At 45.7% G+C, this 19358-nt stretch overlaps 2 protein-coding genes and 1 pseudogene across 2 annotated transcripts; all 3 read right to left on the bottom strand.

The window, feature by feature from the left end:
- Positions 1–8227: 8227 nt before the first annotated feature.
- On the bottom strand, positions 8228–9363 carry LOC145164459 (uncharacterized; annotated as a pseudogene).
- A 5088-nt stretch (positions 9364–14451) lies between these two features.
- On the bottom strand, positions 14452–14643 carry LOC145167049 (uncharacterized). The gene has a single exon (XM_079086136.1). It carries the CDS (start codon positions 14641–14643, stop codon positions 14452–14454), a length of 192 nt encoding a protein of 63 aa, XP_078942262.1.
- Positions 14644–16158: 1515 nt separating this feature from the next.
- Positions 16159–17000, bottom strand: LOC145167048 (ATPase, F0 complex, subunit A protein). Its single transcript, XM_079086135.1, has one exon. The coding sequence runs from the start codon at positions 16943–16945 to the stop codon at positions 16226–16228; it is 720 nt and encodes a 239-aa protein (XP_078942261.1). The 5' UTR covers positions 16946–17000; the 3' UTR covers positions 16159–16225.
- Positions 17001–19358: the final 2358 nt, after the last annotated feature.

Genomic DNA, 19358 nt, shown 5'->3' with positions numbered 1-19358 from the left:
AATGACGTGACGCTGCGACGCCCCATCCTCAAAACCGTTTTGATTACCTGTCTACTGATTTCCTGAAAATACAAGTGATTTTGAAAAGTGTCAAAAATTAAGTTGGTGAGTTCATAAGCGTTTTGTATGAGAGAAATCGGTAGCTTTTCCTTGTAAAATGATAGAGTGTGCTTTCAGAAAATCCAATATTTTCCTTAAAAATGAACTGTAAGTCTTAAACCAAAGACTAAGGGGATAGACCCCGGGACCAGAGCATGTCGTGAAATACAAAGGGCTACCGATTTCTCGCACAACCGTGCCTCAGATATTAGTGGTGAATACTCTTGTATACTAGCCGTCTCACAGGTTCTCGTTAGCAAGGATAGAGAGACAAAAGGATAGCTTCGAAAGTAGGTAGGCTAGGGAGATGCTCAAACCGCGGCTGGATGGAATTCCTGTAAGACTTCTATCCTTTTTCTCTTTCTTTCTTACTAGATTCCCCTTCCCCCTATATTCAATTAAAAGACTAGAAAACCTCTCTTGTGCGTTTACGTACCCGTCTTACCAATACTGATTAGCTTAAGACTGAAAATCTTAGTTAGATAGCATCTATTGTATTGTTTATCTTAATTTGCTTAAAGCCTTACTTTCAACTCGGCCTCCCGGTCAGTATATCCGAGTTCTACTTAAATAGTCTCGGTTTTCATATTCTTTATCTTTGATATGTGCAGTCCTCAATCGCCGGACGGCTGCTCTCCATCCCAATGCTTCACGTGCGTGCCCTTCTTATCATTTGTTGGCTAGCCCTTTATATTTCATGGCATGGCTACATGTGCCCTTTGGATTTGATGGCACTTCAACCGGGGGTAGACTTGAGGGTGAGGTTCCATCGACGAGTGAGAAAAGGAACGAGAGACCTACGGCTACGTGAGGATCAGGACGCGGCGTACGGTTGGCAATGGAGGGAATAGCGTACAAGCGAAGCCCACTAGAGAGAAGTTAGCTGGCGGGTTCTTGTTTTCTGATAGGAAGAGGAAGGAAACAGAAATGATAAGCCATGCCATGAAGAAGAGCGCGGCCGCATGAAAGATTGACTGTGATGCTACGTGCATACACTGATCACTACGGAGAAGAGAAAAGATGTCATAAAGCATAGGGGAAAGAAAACATCGGCTTCCCCAAAAAACCATTGATTGGGATCGATATAACAGAGTGTGCTCGATAGTCATCAGTATTATGTCTCCGAATGGAATGTATGTCACCTTTTTTCTTTCCCTTTTAGACCAACCTGCCGCGTATAGTTTAGTCGTCTCTCAAGGGTTGATTCTCCAGTTTCGGATGCGGGAAGAAGCCCTAATCTTCGAGTCAGGAGATACCTTGAGAACAGTGAAAGCAGAATCCTTTTTTATTTAGTTTAGAAGTAGGCTGTCTCGTCCCTTCCCATTGTAATTGTAGGATGGAAAGTAAAAGGAGTGATTTACAACCACCCTGCCCCTAGCCCTACCATGGAAGAAAGATATAGCCCTATAACCTGGTTTTCAACAGATCTAGAATCTACTGCCCCTCTTTCAACAAACTTGCTTGCTATCCCAGCGCATCTATCCTTAGTTTTCGTGTCTAGCAAGCGAGAAAACGTAACGCGCTAACGAACGCACTTACGTAGTAACCCATACGCTTGCTGCTGGCGCTACCTTGGATACGCCAACCTAGCGAGTAAGGGAGTGAGTCTGCCCAAAGAAGCTCTTAAGAAGCGGAGTTTCACTCGACAAAAAAGGTTTGGACTGAAACCATTCTCAGACGGAATCGACTGACTTCTAGTTGCATCGGATCTAGAGATCTGTTGCCAGTTCCGATAGAAGGAAAGGAGTAAGGTTTAGGCTTTACCCAATAGTTGTTGAACTCGAGGTTGGTAATCAACTGAAGCTGCTCAGTCTTCTAGCATAGCGGAGTGAGATATATCGAAGAATGAACTTAGCCTTCAACCACGGGGTCCTTTAGGCAGCCGATTGCCCGTTTGCTTCCACTGACTTACGTCGTGAACATTTCTCCAACCCGTCAATGAAATGAAGAGAAGGGCTTTCCTCTTCGATCCCATCCTATGAGCCCTGCGAGCTCACGAGTCGTCAGTGATGGTCAGTCACTCAGAGGATTTTATCGACCGGCCTGAACTAACCGGAACGCAGCGATGAAAGGCAAAGACTAGTGTTTAGCATATAGCTAAGAGAAGACGGGGTTGTCTCTGTTACAATTAGAGTCCTTGTCCTGACTTTCCTGAAAGCTTAGTGAGGAAAATCCTCGACAGAGAGGAAGTTTTTCTTATCATGAGAGTGACCTTTCAAAGAGACTTTTTGCGATAAGGCCCTTCTTAAAGGGATGGCTCACTCTCCTTTAAAGGTGTCCCTGCTGCACTCTAAGGATGGCATATGATTAACTAGCGCAGGAGAGAAAGTGAGCCTTGGCTTTGGCATTTCCTCGCTCAATCTCATATCAGTCAGTCGTCTTACTATTGTCGAATAAGCTCTTAGGAAGCTATCGAATGGAGTGTGGGAAAGCGAGTAGAGGAGACCCCACCCCATTCTCTTACCCTTTAGGGGAAAGAATCATTGTTCCCCCAGCTGAAGACTCACCTTAAAAATCCGTCGTGTTGCCTGTCTCTTTCTGCAATGAGTTTAATGCCGAGATTTCCTACTCATCCGTTAGAGAGAATGGAACTTTACTGTTCCTCGGTAGGGCTAAAGGGAGGGTGTTGGTGTTACACAACACCGCACACGAAAGCGAAGCCAGGCCTACAGCTTTCAAAGAGGGGTGAAATCAAATCCAGTTCAAAGGAAGAGCTCACAAAGACGTGGCCAAATGAGCTACCCAACAGATGACGCCATAATAAGATCTTTCTGGTACGACAGGTTCCAATGAAGAAGAAGAGCTCAAGTCTGTCCTATGTCCTATCATCGGGCCGTAAAGCCCTCACTCCGCAAGCACTTTGATGAATCTTCTATCAGGTTTGATTTCGACCCTGATGAACCTGGCACCTTTCTTCCAGAAAGCCCCCATGGAGCGGTACCGAAAAGGCATTGGATGGGATGACTCTATCTATGGGCCCAAATGCCACTCTATTATACATGCAACCTCACTCCAGTAGCCGTCGTAGTTGTGGACAGAGCAGAGCAAGAGGACCTTGCCAATGTCTTTACCTTAAAAAAGCTGAGGCCCCAGTCCAATCGAACAAAGGCGCTAGCCAGTGTATTATAAGGGTAGTGTACTTTTTTTCCTTTTCGACAACAAGTTCTTCTTCGGCCCAACAGCGCCAATTAAGGTTGAGTACTAGAGGATTGTGAGAGAATCTAAGTTGACTCATCGCATACCGGGCGGATCCTATCTCTTGTTATCCCTATTTCTCGGAATCTTTGAAGAAAAGAATCTCCTCAAAGCAGTTGATCCATTTCCACCTCACCATTATCCACTTCATTAGGGTCCCCCGCAAAAAAGCCATGGAAAATAATGCTCTCTTTCCATTTCAGAAAGAGACTCCCACAAATCATAGCAACAAGCCGGATTAGTGAAAACTCTGTCAAGCCTCGCCCAAACAAAGCCCCCACTCTTGCTTATTCGACCAGGTTTTCTACCACAGTCAATGATGCCACAATCATTAATCATTGCATTGAATTCCTACAAAGATACAAGATTTGGAGGTCTTCCACCAAGTTTTTCAGACACATCTGAAATGGCGTTAAAATCACCCGCAACCCTCCATGGACCTTGTATGTCTTAGGACAGTAATGGAAGTTTTCCCAAAGAATTGAATAGAGCACTTTGCGTAAAGAAAGGTAAGCCTTACCAGATCAGAATTAAGGAAGCTGGTGTCGACTATGATACACTGTTCAAAGGCGTCTACAAGCACTACATTCACTTCATGATTCCAACAGATCCATCTTTTATCATCTGCCTCTTGATTTGCCAATGAAAAGTGGAAACCAATTCTGTTGGAGAATTACTAAATCTTATTAGCATGGTAAAGAGGTTCAAGAATAGCAATCAACGATATATTATACTACACCTTATTTATTTTCTATTTTATGTTGCCTATGCCTCTTATATTTCACAAGAGATTATTAATCATGGCTAACAATGGAAGAAGTTTAAGAAGAACGAGCCAATGCTCTAGTAATCCTTCTGGAGCTCTTAAAGTTCGATTCTTGTACTTTTACAGATGTATCTAGCTTCTCTCCTTGTAGGATTCAGAAGCTTTCTATTTCTGGGCACAGTCAGTGTTCTAGAATATCGAAGCATAAGACTTTATAGAAGAATTCCTGAAAAAAAAATTCCTGCAAAGCAAAGAAGTGTTTGCTTCTCTCATAGGTTCAGAGTCCTATAAGTATCCCATAGTCTGAGCAGCTTGTTCCTTTGGAACGTTAGCATCATATCTTTGGATTTAAGTCAAACAAGGGATATATTAGACTCCATCTTGTTTATGAGTTCATGATCAGGCTGAGAGAAAATAGGCATTATAGCATAGCCTGAATACTAGAATTATCAACATTGGAATTGTTAGCAGCCAAAGATGAGTCAATGGCATCTACTATTACCTGATGAGAAGAATCCACCCTCAACTGAGAATCATGAGAAGCAGTACTGGTTGAAGGATCGGCAGAAATCTGTATGTGCTGAGAAGTCTTTTTATTATTTATTAAAATAAAAAGATTCTGCTCCGTCTGATTGTCCGCAGTCTTTTTTGGAAGATTATATGTATTCTCAAAAGATGATTGGATGGTCTTGCCCGTTGGCCTGTAGACTTGACGTGGGGGAGCTTTTCCTCCTTGACCTTGTGAAGATTTTTTCCTATAGGCATTAGAGTTAGGAGCTGACGGCTGCTGGTTGGGCTTCTCTTTGTTGGCTGCATCAGTTGTACTTGACTTTTTCGAACGGAGTTTGAAGTTTTACTTTGAATAACCTTGTTTGGAACAAGACGTGCAATATCGTTCCGTGGGGTCTTTCTCATAGACGATTTTATGCCATCTTCCTTCATTTTTCCCATGCCCAACCAGACCCTATTAGGTTAGGCTTTTTCATCAGAAGATCCACCTCAACGCATACCCTTGCGACACCGGGTCGAGATGGGGGTCGGACCATCCGATTAATAGCACTTTGCCTACTATGTTAGCAATAGTAGTAGTCTTGAAAAAAAAGATCGGAAGATTCGGAAACGGAATCAACATATTAACGAATCTGAAGAGATAATCTTTGATGTACGTTGCATCTTTCAACCAAAGCTTAATGGTTTCTTCTGGAAATGTTGGAATAGATCTCAGAGTAAAAAAATTGTACATTTGAGTAATGCAAACAATCCTTTTTTTGGAGCTGACGCTCTTTTTTTTGTTGGTTCATAGTCCACACGAGGTTTTGGTCTTTTTACTTTATGTTCCGGATAAAATTGATCCCTCGATCAAGTCCTAACTAGAAATCTCTTAAGAAAAGACAAGAAATCGTTTGATTCATGCGGGCTGAGGACTTAATATTGATTCATGCAAAGATGCTCCTCTAAAGCTGGAATAAGGGATTGCCCACTTCACCGCCCCGAAGAGCAGTGGCTCTGTTGTTTTGCGTGCCTACGAAGAGAGACTCAAAAAGTACCGACGCTCAATAGAAAGAAAGATGAATCCACTATATGCTTAAATCATGCCCCAGGAATCCCGGGGGTACGAACTAATTTTTTACTGGAGGGAAGGCTGGGGAAAAGCATAGAGCATGCGGGCTCAGCTCTCGCACTCCTCCCATCCGCGAAGCTGAGGCGGGAGAAAAAGCATAACTCCCTGGTCTCATAGGTTACCTTTCGATCTTCCTCCCCCGTGACGCTCCCAAATCGATCGCTATCCTTTTCTTGCTTTCTTGTTGTCTTGAATTGTTATAGAGCGGCTTTATATCAGGTATAGTTGGTAGGATGAAGTGGGATGAAGCCTTAGTGGGTATAGCAAGTGTGACGGGGAGGCGGCTCGGGCGTAGTGGGTCTGGACGCCTAGCACGAAAGAGCCTTCTCTGGTAGCGGCACTATACCTTAGTCTCTCTCTAGCTTCCAGTCTATATAAAACGTAGTTAGCAGAGGTCAGTCTGTCTGGCGTTCCCTCGCGTCAAGGGCTACTTTTGCATCGGCTCTCTCTCGTTCTCGTTAGGGAATTCTCGAGGTGAAAGCAGCTCTCTCGGAAGTAAGTTTCCCCGTTGGGACTAGTCTAAGAAACTTTCACTTGAATTGCCAAGCCTCTTGTGGTAACGCCCTTGATGAATTGCGTTCAACGTCCCTCTATGACTTTCCCGATCGGCGCCCCGGGTCGGTAGCCGGGCTCCGGGACATTACTACCACGGCGACTATCGCCCTGAGCCAAAAGAAGGAAATAAAACGAATGGACTAAAGCGAGGAGTTCATTGGCCATACATAGTTAAGGAGGATGGGGGCCAACCTCTTTCATGACCCATGGCCCTAGTGTGTCACTTGGTTAGCATTTCTAGAAAAAATGGAGACGGAGAGTCAGGCTAGTTTTTCGATAGGGAAAGAGACAGGGGAGTTGGCTGTAATGGAGACAATTCGGATGGACGATATGGATTTATTCGAGATGGTTAACCACTTTTTTAACCGTGAGAGGGAGGTCATTCAGAACCCGCTGGCTCCAGAACGGGGGGCGGCTCCAGAGGCGCTGCCGCAGGCGCCAGCACCGACTGAAGTTGCCCACCCCGCTCCCGATCAAAAAGAGCGTGCGGGAATTCGAAGGGACATTCAAACTTGAATTCGTGAGCAACTGCACAAACATTGTGAAAAGGGGGAAGGGCGGCTGTCCGTGCACTTTCCGGAAATGACGAAAATCTAGTCCAGTGCCACGAAGGCGATAATGTCTTACGATCTGGAGATCTTCGCGGAGACGGATACGGAAACCCCCCGCAGATGGGTAGAGAATATAAGGGGGACCCTAATCTCCTAAAACCAGTCATTAGGGAATACCGACCAAATTAGTCTGTCTGTCGCTTGATTTCATAACAGAGTCGTTATTCCCGACTGGCATAGAAGTCTCTCGCGCGGGCGAAGGAGATGCATTTCTGGTACTGGTGGTATTGGATAAGAAAAAAGGGAATAATTTCTTTCTTCTTTCTGCCTTTCTTTCCCATGATGACTAGGAACGGGTAAATCAAAAATTTCACTTCGAATTTCGGACCTCAACATCCTGCTGCTCATGGTGTTTCACGATCAATATTGGAAATGAACGGAGAAGTGGTGGAACGTGCGGAACCACATATTGGATCACTCGAGTGCGGCATGAAGCCGCTGATGCCGAGTCGGCTCTTATGCCGCTAGCTATGCCCTGCTTGGTCCCCCGACACGGTGGAGGTTCCGTAGCGCGTCATGAGCACCGGGATAAGGGGCGGTTGAGCAACTCAAGCGAACCGCCCTACCTTAGTACAACATAAGGACAGAAGGGAGAAGGTTGTGAAGGTGGCCTCGTTATCCACACCTACGGTCGGATGAATGGAGGACCGACCGACCTGGGTTTTCACGAGCGTTGGTGGGTTCTGGAGTGCCTGTCAAGAGCGCTAGCGCATACCCTGGGGTGATCATCACCACCTGCACCTCAAATCTCGGCACAGTGGAACGTGTAACCCGCCTGCTATTCCATTCAACTACATTTGTTCCTGTAATCCATAGCCTAACAGAACGCAGCAGCGAGGGGCAACCCGCCCATACAGCCAGCGGGGAGGATGACACTACTGGCAAAGACCGTCTGGCGAAAACGCCGCAGGCGTGAAGCGTGGTAGGCCTGCGCCGAGGGAGCATAGGGAGGAAAGGGAGCCCGGATGGTGGAAGAGCCAGGGGAGGCCGGGTCATTTGACGGAAATGGAAGGCTTTGGACTATGAACCTCTTAAAGAAGGCCCTATGGAGTAAAGGGAAATGCATGAATTCTTGGAAAAAGAGGGAGCGAGCCTATATAAAAAATGGAATCAAGCAAATTCAATGAATAGATAGAGTCAACGGTACGACAGACAGCGCTGCCTACATGCGAATTTGCTTCCAAAGTCGAGCAGTCTCAATTTCACTACAGGATTTTAGAATGAATGCTGGGCTGGGCCACCTCGAATGGCTTGAGCCGCATGCGGGGAGACCCGCACGTACGGTTATTAGGGGGATCTGGTCGAAAGACCGGCCGGCGCCCACCCGACTAGAGGGACTGAGAAATTAATAGAGTACAAAACTTATCTTCAAGCTTTACTTTAGTCTGATCGTTCAGTGGGCGATCACGGGGTCACTGAATGAAGTCCTCCGTTTCTTTCGGAGGTGCTGACCCGCAGCGAGGCAGAGATGACTAAGTGACATATGGAATATGGCGACGACAACATCATGTCGTAGAAGGAGATAACAAGTGGAGCCAACAAACCACTAAGTTTAACGTATCCACAACTACATCCCTGAGCGGCAGTCAAATGGGGGCGTGAATGCGAGATGCCAGCGGAATGATCGGCCGGACAGAGGCTAGGGCTCCTTCCTTCCCACCGCGTCCTTCCTTGTGTGTCGAAGATATAAAGCGAGTGCACCGGAAAAGAACGGGAACTGGGTCGATCTATTCTATGTCGAAGCATCCGAAGCATAACTGCACACTCACACGATCTTTGCCGACAGATAGGAGCATTCGGTGGAACCGGTGAACTACACTTGCTTCTGGATAGATGTGTGGGACAGAGGGCTCGTGGTACCTGCTGCCCACCCTTCCTCCTCTGCTTTGAGAACCGTATGAACGGAGAGTGGGCAGAAGGGAAGGAGGTCCTCATACGGAGTCGCACACTTACTTGAGCAGTGCGGGAGACTGGGGAATGGGTCGAGTAAAGTCCCATGGGGTCGGAAAAATCACAGAGACGTACTGATACGATAGGGCTTTGATTGGTATTTCTTTTTTCTTAGTGATTGTAAAGGAGGGCGCTTGGCTATGTTATAGAAAGGGAAGGCAGAGGCACTGAATGACGAAGAGAGGCGGCTCGGCAGGGAAGGAATGGGAAATCGTCAAAGATGACTTCTTTGTTGTCGAAACGAAGGGCTAAATAGCACCGGTGATTCTCTGAGCCGGTCTGGATTTCCAACGCCTCGGGAAACTGGTCGAGATAGATGACAGCGCCTTTTTCCCCTCTTCCTTACCGGGAGGGCAATCTTCTCTTATGGCCTTCACCTCCCGCCCGGCCCCGAAATAGAGAATCCAGCCCCCTTCTGATCCATTCATTTCTGCAAGCAGGGAGGATCCAGAGCTAAGCCCCCTCCTATTCGAGGCCGGGTGGCCTTGCCCCACAAGCACCCATCCTTCTTTTTGCTCTTCCTTCGGGTTGCCTCCACGAACGCGCCACCTAGGAGCCCTACTCATATTCCAAAGGCGCTACTTCAATTCAAGCGCAAGCCCCCCTCTATTGCATAACCTAAAAAAGCTATAAACAAAGTACCAAAGTGGTTGCGGGAAGGAGACGCTTTGGTTACCAGCGAACGCTTCCAAAGGCGACCAGCTTTCAATACTAGTTGTTACCTTACGCTGCCATTTTTCTAAGATTATTGAATAGCATGGCTGGGGGCTAAGATAACTCAAATGGGAGAGCCGTGTTATGGGTGACCTTATTGCACGGTTCAGAGAGCACTTGTGTATGTGATGCAAGTGAACGTGTACGAAAAAGCTGTCGTAAAGTTTCGTTCTTCGTTCCGTCGTCGACCCTATCTATGTTTCTATGATGCCCCAAGAACACGCTCATTCTTCAGCCGTAGAGAGACTTTTGAATTGCGAGGTACCATTACGAGCTCAATATATACGAGTGTTATTCCGTGAAATAACTCAAATTTCAAATCATTCACTTGGTTTAACTACTCTTGCTATGGATGTGGGAGCATCAACTCCGTTCCTGTGGGCTTTTGAGGAGCGGGAAAAATTGTTGGAATTCTATGAAAGAGTCTCGGGAGCCAGGATGCATGCCAGTTTCATACGACCAGGTGCAGTGGCACAAGATCTGCCTCTTGGCTTATGTTGAGATATTGATTCCTCCACACAACAATTTGCTTCTCGTATCGACGAATTAGAAGAGATGTCAACCGGCAACCGTATCTGGAAACAACGATTAGTGGATATTGGTACTGTCACTGAACAGCAAGCAAAGGATTGGGGATTCAGTGGTGTAATGTTAAGAGGTCGTGCGACATGAAGACATTGATAGCAATATGGGGGAAGTTCCCATCAGGCAACAACGGTTCTGCCTGACCCTACTTAAGCATGCATATTATGTCAGTGAAGACTTGGTGTGAAGCCTTGGAGCTTATGTTAGAAGAGCAAAAGGCCGGGGGCTAGGGTGAGCTGAGGGGGGACAGCATAAGTGAGCGAATGTGTGTAAGCCCAGTCAAACATAACTGTTCTAGGCAGGGTGGGCCGCCCACCTTCGAATGGTGTTGGTCCTACGGACTGTGAACGGATTCGCCTCTAGCCTCTGGGCACGTCGGAACAGCATGAGTTCACCGGGGTGGAGCACGGTCCGCCAAAATCGGCATAGGTTAGGTGCTATTGATGGAACATGGTAAGCCTATCTTTCTCCATATGGAAGTGCTGCGGGCACATAGAGATGTGGGTAGAGGAAGCCTCAAAAAGCGAAAGCCGAGCTGTAGGTCACGTGACCTGCACCGAGTTGGTGGCTGACTGGGCTTTTGATTTGATCAAAGCAGAGAAGCTCGCCTTTTTGTTATCCAAAAGCAAAAGTACGTCGAATCGGTCGGGCCCCTGCCCCGGAAAGCCGAATGAAATAGGTGGCCGAGTTCTTTTTCTACGACCCTTTTTATATGGTAGGCTCGGCCCCAGGACCCCTATCCCTTATGTTTAGGAGCAGGATCCGCCCAAGAACGACCTTTCGGTGGTACGGAAGGCACGGACTCCGCGAACGTCCCTAGCCCCCTTTACTAATAAGGAAAAGAAAGCCTCAACCAGCACCACATTCCTTTTGCGTGCGGATGTAGCTAAGTGTCTGACTCTATTGGTCATAGTTTCCTGCTGTTGCGGCCGGTGCTCGTTTGCGCACGCGTGAACCAACCCAACAAACAAGGAAAGGATGCCTCTCGGGGCATCTGAGAATGATTCGAGCCGTATGAAGGGAAACTCTCACGTACAATTTCTTTTTTTGGGGGGGAAGGAGCCCGAAAGGGTCCCCCCACTGACTTGGCCCGAGCCTAAGTGAAAGTGAAGTGGTGGGCCTACCCGTCCCAACCAGGGGTATGCTGAGATTCGCAAAGAGCAGCACCTTACGATGTTCATGACCGATCGGATCCTGACGTACCAGTAGGTACCAGAGGAGATCGCTATGATCGTTACTGTATTCGTATCGAAGAGATGCGACAAAGTGTTCAGATCATTGTGCAATGTCCTAATCAAATGCCTAGTGGAATGATCAAAGCGGATGATCGTAAGCTATGTCCTCCATCACGATCTCGAATGAAACTATCCATGGAATCGTGCGGCGTGTGAAACATAGGTCATTGCCGTTCTTAACCGAGACTCAGGTTAAGCTCCGTCTCGGAACCTTGTGGGGTTAGGAGTAAAGCATCCCGAGGTTGGCGCATCTCGTTGAGCGTGGAGAAGCATTGGGAACCCAAATTTCTTTCTTCGGAGTCGTTTCTTTTCCCGTCCCCCCCGCCCCAGCATAGCGCTTCACTTCCGGTTCTTCGGAAGAATCAAGTGACTTCTCCCTTCTTCATTGATCTGGGGGGAAAAGGAACCGTCTACCAGTTGGGAAGCTAGACATCAAGTAAGTGGCTTGATGAGGATAACTAAGCTGACGCGCTGGAGTTGGCTGCTGGCACAACAGGGTGGTGCCTTACCGCACCTTAGGCGGACGCACGGTAGCGTTCGTGGTGGTGCTTCAGGATTCTAATGTACTGCGTCCAAGATCAGAACGAGCTTGCCGACGGACCACTACCGTCCCATTCCTACGTGAGCTGGAGCACAACCATCTTATCCACTAAACTAGCTAGAAGCTATCGCTTTGGGTCGAAGAACTAAAAGAAAAGGACCGAGAAAGGCGGCGGCATAGGAACCACGTGACCCCTACTAGTCAAGGGAAAACGAAAGTGCGCTACTGCGTACCAGTTGAAAAATCCCTTTCCCTTTTTAATAAAAAGAAGGTAAGCTTCATTGCTCCAATCTAGTAAAGGGGCTTTGATGGATGCCCTTTGTATAGGTTGGGTTGCTGGATACGGGATCCTCGTAGTAGGCTGGACCAACATCCAACTGAGAGAGGGCAGTCTTTAGAAGCAACAGGTTGGGAAACCAAGAGAACGCTTGGCCTTTTCTTATCTTCTTCCCGCCCTAGGAGTAGGAGTAGCACAAAAAGAGGGATTAGCATTATGGACCATAAACCACTAACGCCTTCCTCGTTGGGGCTCCGTGCACTGGGAAAAGGCTCTAGCGACGGGAAACCGGCCACTAGTTACAAAGCTCCAATAAGGTATCGAGAGGGCTATCACAGTCAGGTGCGAAGTAATTAGCCCTATTTGTAAAGTAGCTCTATTCCTATTTAGGGAGTGAAGGCTAAAAATGGCTTTATGAACCGTTCCGTTCGCCACGAACCGGCCCCATTCACTTTCTTATCGTAGAGGCTGTAAGTACACAATGTCCCACAACTATGAATAGTATAGTGGGGTTGAAAGACAAGAGTGCCCGCCCCTTCTTTCTCAAGTAGGCTACTTTTTCCGGAATGCAGTCGGAGATAACCGTAACCGTGTATATATCTAAATATATCTTTGATGCGGTCTGTCCGCTTCAACCGCTCTTTCACCTCCCAAAGAGCAAAGTTGGCTTGATGAGCGCAGATGAGGAAGCGGGAGCAAGAAAACCAAGAATATCTTTCTTGTCCTTCTACTTACGGGGCAAAGAGAAGCGCTTTTGCTACTGAGAAAGCGAACGGTCAGCGCAAAGGTTCAAGACTTAGCCGAAAGTTAGCGAAGCTAGATTCTCATAGCGAGGCGCTTCAAGTTAGCGAAGCGCTGTAGTAGGGCCGAAGCCTTACTAAGAAGGGCTATAATGCTGAGCCAAGGACGCTCCGCCTTATCTATAGAAGCAGTCAACTGACTTCTGAACGAATTCGCTCATTGGTTTGGTAATGACTTAATCTATAGATAGAAAGCCCTATGATGGGAAACTACCACGTTAGGTTTGGAGAGAGATAGGACCGGTTATATAATAGGGGGAACAGATGCAAGCTTTTTCTTTCAATAGCCGGCCAAATGACTACATGATCATCGGTCTACTCTACCTCAATTCACCATTTCGAACCTTATACAGAAGGTTTTTCCGTACCAGCTCCTTCTACTTATACCGCAGTTGAAGCACCTAAAGGAGAATTTGGTGTCTTTCTGGTCAGTAATGGAAGCAATCGTCCCTACCGTCGTAAAATAAGAGCACCTGGCTCTGCCCATTCACAAGGACTCGATTCTATGTCCAAACATCACATGCCAGCAGATGTGGTCACCATCATAGGTACTCAAGATATTGTGTCTGGAGAGGTGGATAGATAGGACTAAGGGAATAATCTTGTTTGGTTCGGTAATGGAATCAATAGCTTGCCCGAACAGGACCCTAGCTTTATTGCGAGCCAAAAATATTGATAAATTTCCCTTCCATAGGGATCGTTGTGGCATGAACTCATTTCTGCCTTTCCTCACCCCCGCCCTACCTTGTAACAGAGACTAATGGGTTGAAGGCGGTGAGGCATGGTCAGAGTGTAGGTTCGATTCCTGCCACCTTTCTTGTGGATCATCCTGAAACCACAAGATGATGGGAATAACAAAGCATAAATTTTGAAATGAGCACGTCAATATATGAATTGTTTCATTATTCGTTATTTCCGGGTCTTTTCGTTGCATTCACTTACAACAAGAAAGAACCACCAGTTTTTGGTGCAGCACCTGCATTTTGGTGCATTCTTCTTTCTTTCCTTGGTCTTCCGTTCCGTCATATTCCTAATAACTTATCCAATGAGAACGAATTAACCGCAAATGCACCTTTCTTTTATCAAATCTCAGGGACATTGTCTATTCATGAGGGTAGTATTTTATCATGGTGTCGGATCTAAAGTTTTTATGGATTCCTTCTTTGTTACCGGGGTCGACCCCAAAGCCATAATGTCTCAAAACGAACAGGCCATAGAGAAAGTCTTTTTTATTCCTTTGTCTCAAACTTCGTGAAGAACTCCATTCTATCTCTCCCTAGTTACGAACAAAAAACTGGGGCTACGACCCAGTTGTACACTCCCTTCGTTCTACGAACCCTTGTTGATTCTGAACTTCGTTCGCGAAGGCGCCAGACTTTTGACGGGCCAGCCCTTTTTTATGCGCTGTTTTCCTAAAGAAGCTTTGCTCCTTTGGGTGCTAGGCGCTTCCGTGGTTCGCGAGAAGGAAAAATGACTCATCCTTTGTTGCATCTGGCGCGAGATTATAAAGAGAGAGCTTCGTCTATCGATGAACAGCGGATTGACGGAGCTCTTGGCATTTCTTTGTTTTTCTCTCCTTTCCTATCAGCGAGTTCCGACCCTTTTGTTCTAAATTTCTTCGTTCGTACCGGACCGCTTGCAGAATCAAATCCTGTTCCACAAGATCCTGTATCAGCTATACATCCTCCTTGCATTTATGCCGGAAACGTCGCCAGTGCTATGGGCTTTGGCTTATGTAGATCAAAAATGATGAATGTGATTGTGGCACTCCACTCGCCGCCAATGCGGAAGGATGACGCCGAAAAGAATGGAAGGCTCTTTCGCTCTGCTGCATGCGTCGTATCCCGTAGAACAAGCAAACTCTTTACCCTAAAATTAAAACATATGGGCGCAAAAGGCTATCCTGCTCTATTGTTACGTAGCAATAGAAGCCTTCTTATGTTGCTTCGGCGGCGTTTCGCCTTCTCTTCGCTCTGGACAGGAGCGCTAGTGGACACGGGGAGGGAGCAGGCGAAGCGTGTCGTTCGTAATGGAAAGAAAGAGACCACTACTTCGCTTCTTTGTTGGATCGCCGACGCGAACACAGTGGTCTCTGACCAGGACCAGGAACCAATTCGAATTTTGATCTTGACATGTCGGTGGTTTTTAACCGTAGGTATTTTGCTAGGAAGTTGGTAGGCTCATCATGAATTAGGTCGGGGTGGCTGGTGGTTTCGGGATCCCGTGGAAAATGCTTCTTTTATGCCTCGGGTATTAGCTACAGCTCGTATTCATTCGGTAATTCTACCCCTTCTTCATTCTTGGACCTCGTTTCTGAATATTGTGACTCTTCCATGCTGTGTCTCAAGAACCTCTTCAATACGGTCCGGATTGCTAGCTCCCGTTCATAATTTTGCTACAGATGATACACGAGGAATCTTTTTATGGTGGTTCTTCCTTCTAATGACCGGCATATCTATGATTATTTTCTCCCAGATGAAGCAGCAGGCATCGGTCCGTAGAACCTATAAAAAAGAGATGGTTGTGGCGCGAAGTACTCTTGTGCACCTATGTCAGTCAGCTCGTGCGCAACCCCGCCCCGTTATGTTATAGAAGAATTGAGCTTCTTGCTGGGCTGGTTATTCAGAGCCTGCAATTGGCTGTCGGATTTCGTCCCGCAACTAGAATAAGATCGCTTCTGGGGTCACTGTGATGTTGCTGAATGTAGAGCAGCCCGCCCTTACAGCCTTTGATCAGTAGATTATTTAGAACTTCGGAAGATGGTCAATGTAGCTTTCTTCCAAGCCACTGCACTAGATGCGCATGTAGTCATAGTAGTCGGCCCACAATGCCTCTGTTCTATACTAAAATACTATTTCGTATGAATGGGGAATTAAGTCGCTCTTTGATCTGCAGAATAAGGCCTACGAGCTCTCTCTTTTTATGGCAGAGATCTCTCCACACCAAGGAACCAAATCACAATGGATCGAACAACTGGAAATGATAACAGAATGCATAGGTCATTAGAAGGAGTTCAAATAAGCGGAGAAGTATAGTATACCACCTTACTTCTTTCGTCTATGAGGAATAAATAAAATTGAAGAACTCGCGGATATGTGCAAAACTTTCATTCTTGTTAGCCGGAAAATGGCTCGTGGTAAAGACAAGATATACTTTGACCAGACGTGCTCAGAATCTTTTTGTCGATTCGGGGGAAGTTCTCGTACCTTCACCTCTACAATTCGGTAAAGCGGCTTCGCCTCCTCGCTTTTGTTCAATTATAAATAAATAACCACTTTAATGGAGATTTATAGCATCATTCAAGTAAATACAGATTAAGATCGTAAAAACATAAGCTTGTAATATAGCTACACCTAATTCCAGATCGGTTAATGCAAGAACTATAAATAAAGGACCAAGATCCCCTATAAAAAACAAAATATCATTCATACATAGCATAGTCCAAGCGAACCCACTTAAAATCTTTACTAAACTATGACCGGCCATCATATTAGCAAATAAACGTATTCCTAAGCTTAATGCGCGAAAACAATAAGAAATTAGCTCAAGGAGTACTAAAAAAGGTGCTAACGGCAGTGGGACTCTTGCGGGTAATAAGAAGCTTAAAAAATGAAGCCCATTTCTTTGAAATCCTACTATAGTAATGCCAATAAAAATGGAAAATGAGAGACCTAAAGTAATGAGAAAATGACTTGTAACTGTGAAGCTATAAGGTATCATACCCTGAAGATTACAAAATAACAAAAAAGTAAAAGTGACCAAGATGCAAGGAAAAAACTTTTGTTTAACATTTCCGGAAAGACCCCCTATTTGTTCGTTTACCAGGTTAAGCACGAAATCATAAATAAGCTCTACCAAGGATTGCCAAGCATTTGGTACTAAGTTTCCTCCTCCTTTTTTTGTAACAAAATGAATCAGAAGTAGGACCAAACTGAGAGTTAGAAGCATAAACAAAGATGAATTTGTGAATGAGAAATACAAGTTTCCTATCTTCATAGGAATCAATGGGAGAATGGAAAATTGCTCAAGTGGGCTGTTGGGCGTAATCGTAAGAAACACTTTTCATTTCATCCCTGTAGTTCCGCTTCTTGCTCTAAAAATTAGGAAATACTTGTCGGAAATCGCCAGTTGGCTTGGTCCGACCAAGAAAGGCATGGGACTCTTTGGGCATTGCTTGGGTCGAGTGAAGTAAAGACTGGCTACCTATAATATAAAGATCCCTCACTGCACACTTTAAATATAATGAAAACCTTTAGTTTAGGAGTCATTCAGGCTAGATCTAAAAAAAGAACATAGCCTTCGTATGATGCCTTTCTAGTACCCTATCTTGAGCAGGAAAGTGTTCAGTAGGAAAAGACCAGAAGAAATGGGATTCGAACCCATGCATGATGCAATCTTCTTGTATGTCGATTTAGCAAACCAATGCCTTAATCCCTTGTGCTATCCCCCCAGGATCATATCAGATATCCCTTTGGGCAACCAACCCATTTCGCTCTAGCATTTCTTCTTTCTTTCCTAGCCTACTCAAAAACTATTTAGGAAGGGCTACCGTTATATACACAATTAATAAAGGATGCCGAATCATCCACCGAATCCTATGTTTCATCCTAGTTTATTTGATGTGTATACCTGTTTTTCAGTTGGCCTCATGTATATCTAGGCCAATGTGTCTTATTGGGCTTAGTATGTGCTTAGTTTCGGTTAATCGTTAGGCTCTTTTTGATTACGTAGAAACTTGGATTATTTTTAGCCTTTGTAATCGTAATCTAATTTCAATAATTTTTTCCATAGGTTAGTTTCTTTATTTTAGAGCTCGGGGAGTGTCTTGAGTTCTTTATTTGGTTGCCTAGGGTGGGGTATGCCCCTTCATTTATGTTTACTTCCGGGGTTCTCCTCCATCGGTCAATGTATTCTTTCTTACCGAAAAGAAAGACTAGTTAGGTACCGTAGGTAGAGCATATTCCAACACTTCGGATAACCACTTGACATTGGCACCTTGGCCAGGTAGATCCGTCCCACTCTCCGGACCTCACCTCTGCTTTTTTGGAGTACGGGATGACTCGGATGGGCAGATAAAACAGAACCTGTCAGTTACGCCTTTAGGGACCGCCACGTATAGCTTTACTTTATGCTGTAGCATCGGTTATTGCTCTGGTCACGAGTGACCCAATCTATCTATGGCAACCACCCCTACTTTTAGTAGATGGAGATGCGCACATATGAAAGCGCGGAATAGATCTATGTGTCGGCCAGTGCCAGGGCAGAGATAGGGACCATGAAAGCATGGGATTCAATCGAACCTTTTCGGACAATTCCTAACGCATAAGAGGGATGCTAATAAGCTGACAGCTCATGCATGGCTTCAATAGCGAAAGAAGTTCTTTCTGATTTGAATCAAGAAAGACAATGAATTTAAGAGATCTTGATCCGTTTAGTGCCTTCACTTGTGAACAACAGGGACCCATTCTGTTGATTGCTTCTCTGCCCCAGCTCTAACAAACTGGTTTTTCTTTCTCACAGAATTAGGGAAATCATTAGATTCTTCTTCCTTCTTTCGGTAACATATACCGAGATAGGCTGGGAAATCCCCCTTCGATAGACAGGTGGCAACTTGACCTCTAAGTAAGGACAGGAACGCCCGTGCCCAATCAAACACCACAATCATGAAAAGCACCTGAACCGAGACCTAAAGCTGAACCGCTGAAGGAACCTCTTTCCGTTGTTAAAGCAAGTACGCTTTTCAAGCTTTTTCCTTACTCTTACTAAAGCAGGCACACACAAAACTCTCTATTTGGCATTTCACTGAAACCAATACGTCTAAACATAAGGTAGGTGCTTTCACGACTCACTAAAAGGGGGATCAAAATCTTTGCGCAGTAGAGGCGGAGGACGAAGCGAATGTAGAGGACACAGCATATCCAGGGAAGGAAGATGGACTGGACTCACTCTCATTCATGGCATGGGCAAAAGCAGCCCTAATGACTTTCAGTGAAGATATGCTTATACGGCGAAGTCAATCACAAAGTCTATGTTCGTATGCTCTCACTCTAAGCCGACCATCCAAAAAGGATGTGCACAATTGATCATTGACCGCAGTCTTCTCTTTTCTCTCCCAATGTGGGGAACAATTTTTTTTCTCTTCAGCACAACACTCAATGGTGATGCATGGCGTCATTACTGAATCCTTTCATTGACCTTTCTTTTCTATAACGAAAAAACCCCTCCTCTCGGTGATGTGGGTGAGAAACCCAAATCAGAAAAGCTCAGCAAGCCAATGGCTCAACGGTTCTCACCACCCTCCTTTGGCGCAAACACCATTTGCTGCGCTGCGCTCATCACGAGAAGCCGGGGAACTCTCTTGGGTGGACTTTAAGCGCGATGATAGTCAGTCTGAAGTTTTGTACTATGC

Source organism: Lactuca virosa, chromosome 3, assembly GCF_052849685.1.
Source record: "Lactuca virosa cultivar CGN04683 chromosome 3, Lactuca_virosa_CGN04683_v6, whole genome shotgun sequence".
In the NCBI taxonomy this organism is placed as follows: Eukaryota; Viridiplantae; Streptophyta; class Magnoliopsida; order Asterales; family Asteraceae; genus Lactuca; species Lactuca virosa.
Note: the sequence above shows the minus strand (reverse complement) of the source record. Positions and strands in the feature narration are given on the sequence as shown.

What these genes read in the sequence shown, in the direction of transcription:
- LOC145167048 (XM_079086135.1), bottom strand. Translation starts at nt 16,945, where the DNA reads ATGAAGATAGGAAACTTGTATTTCTCATTCACAAATTCATCTTTGTTT.
- LOC145167049 (XM_079086136.1), bottom strand. Translation starts at nt 14,643, where the DNA reads ATGCAAGGAGGATGTATAGCTGATACAGGATCTTGTGGAACAGGATTT.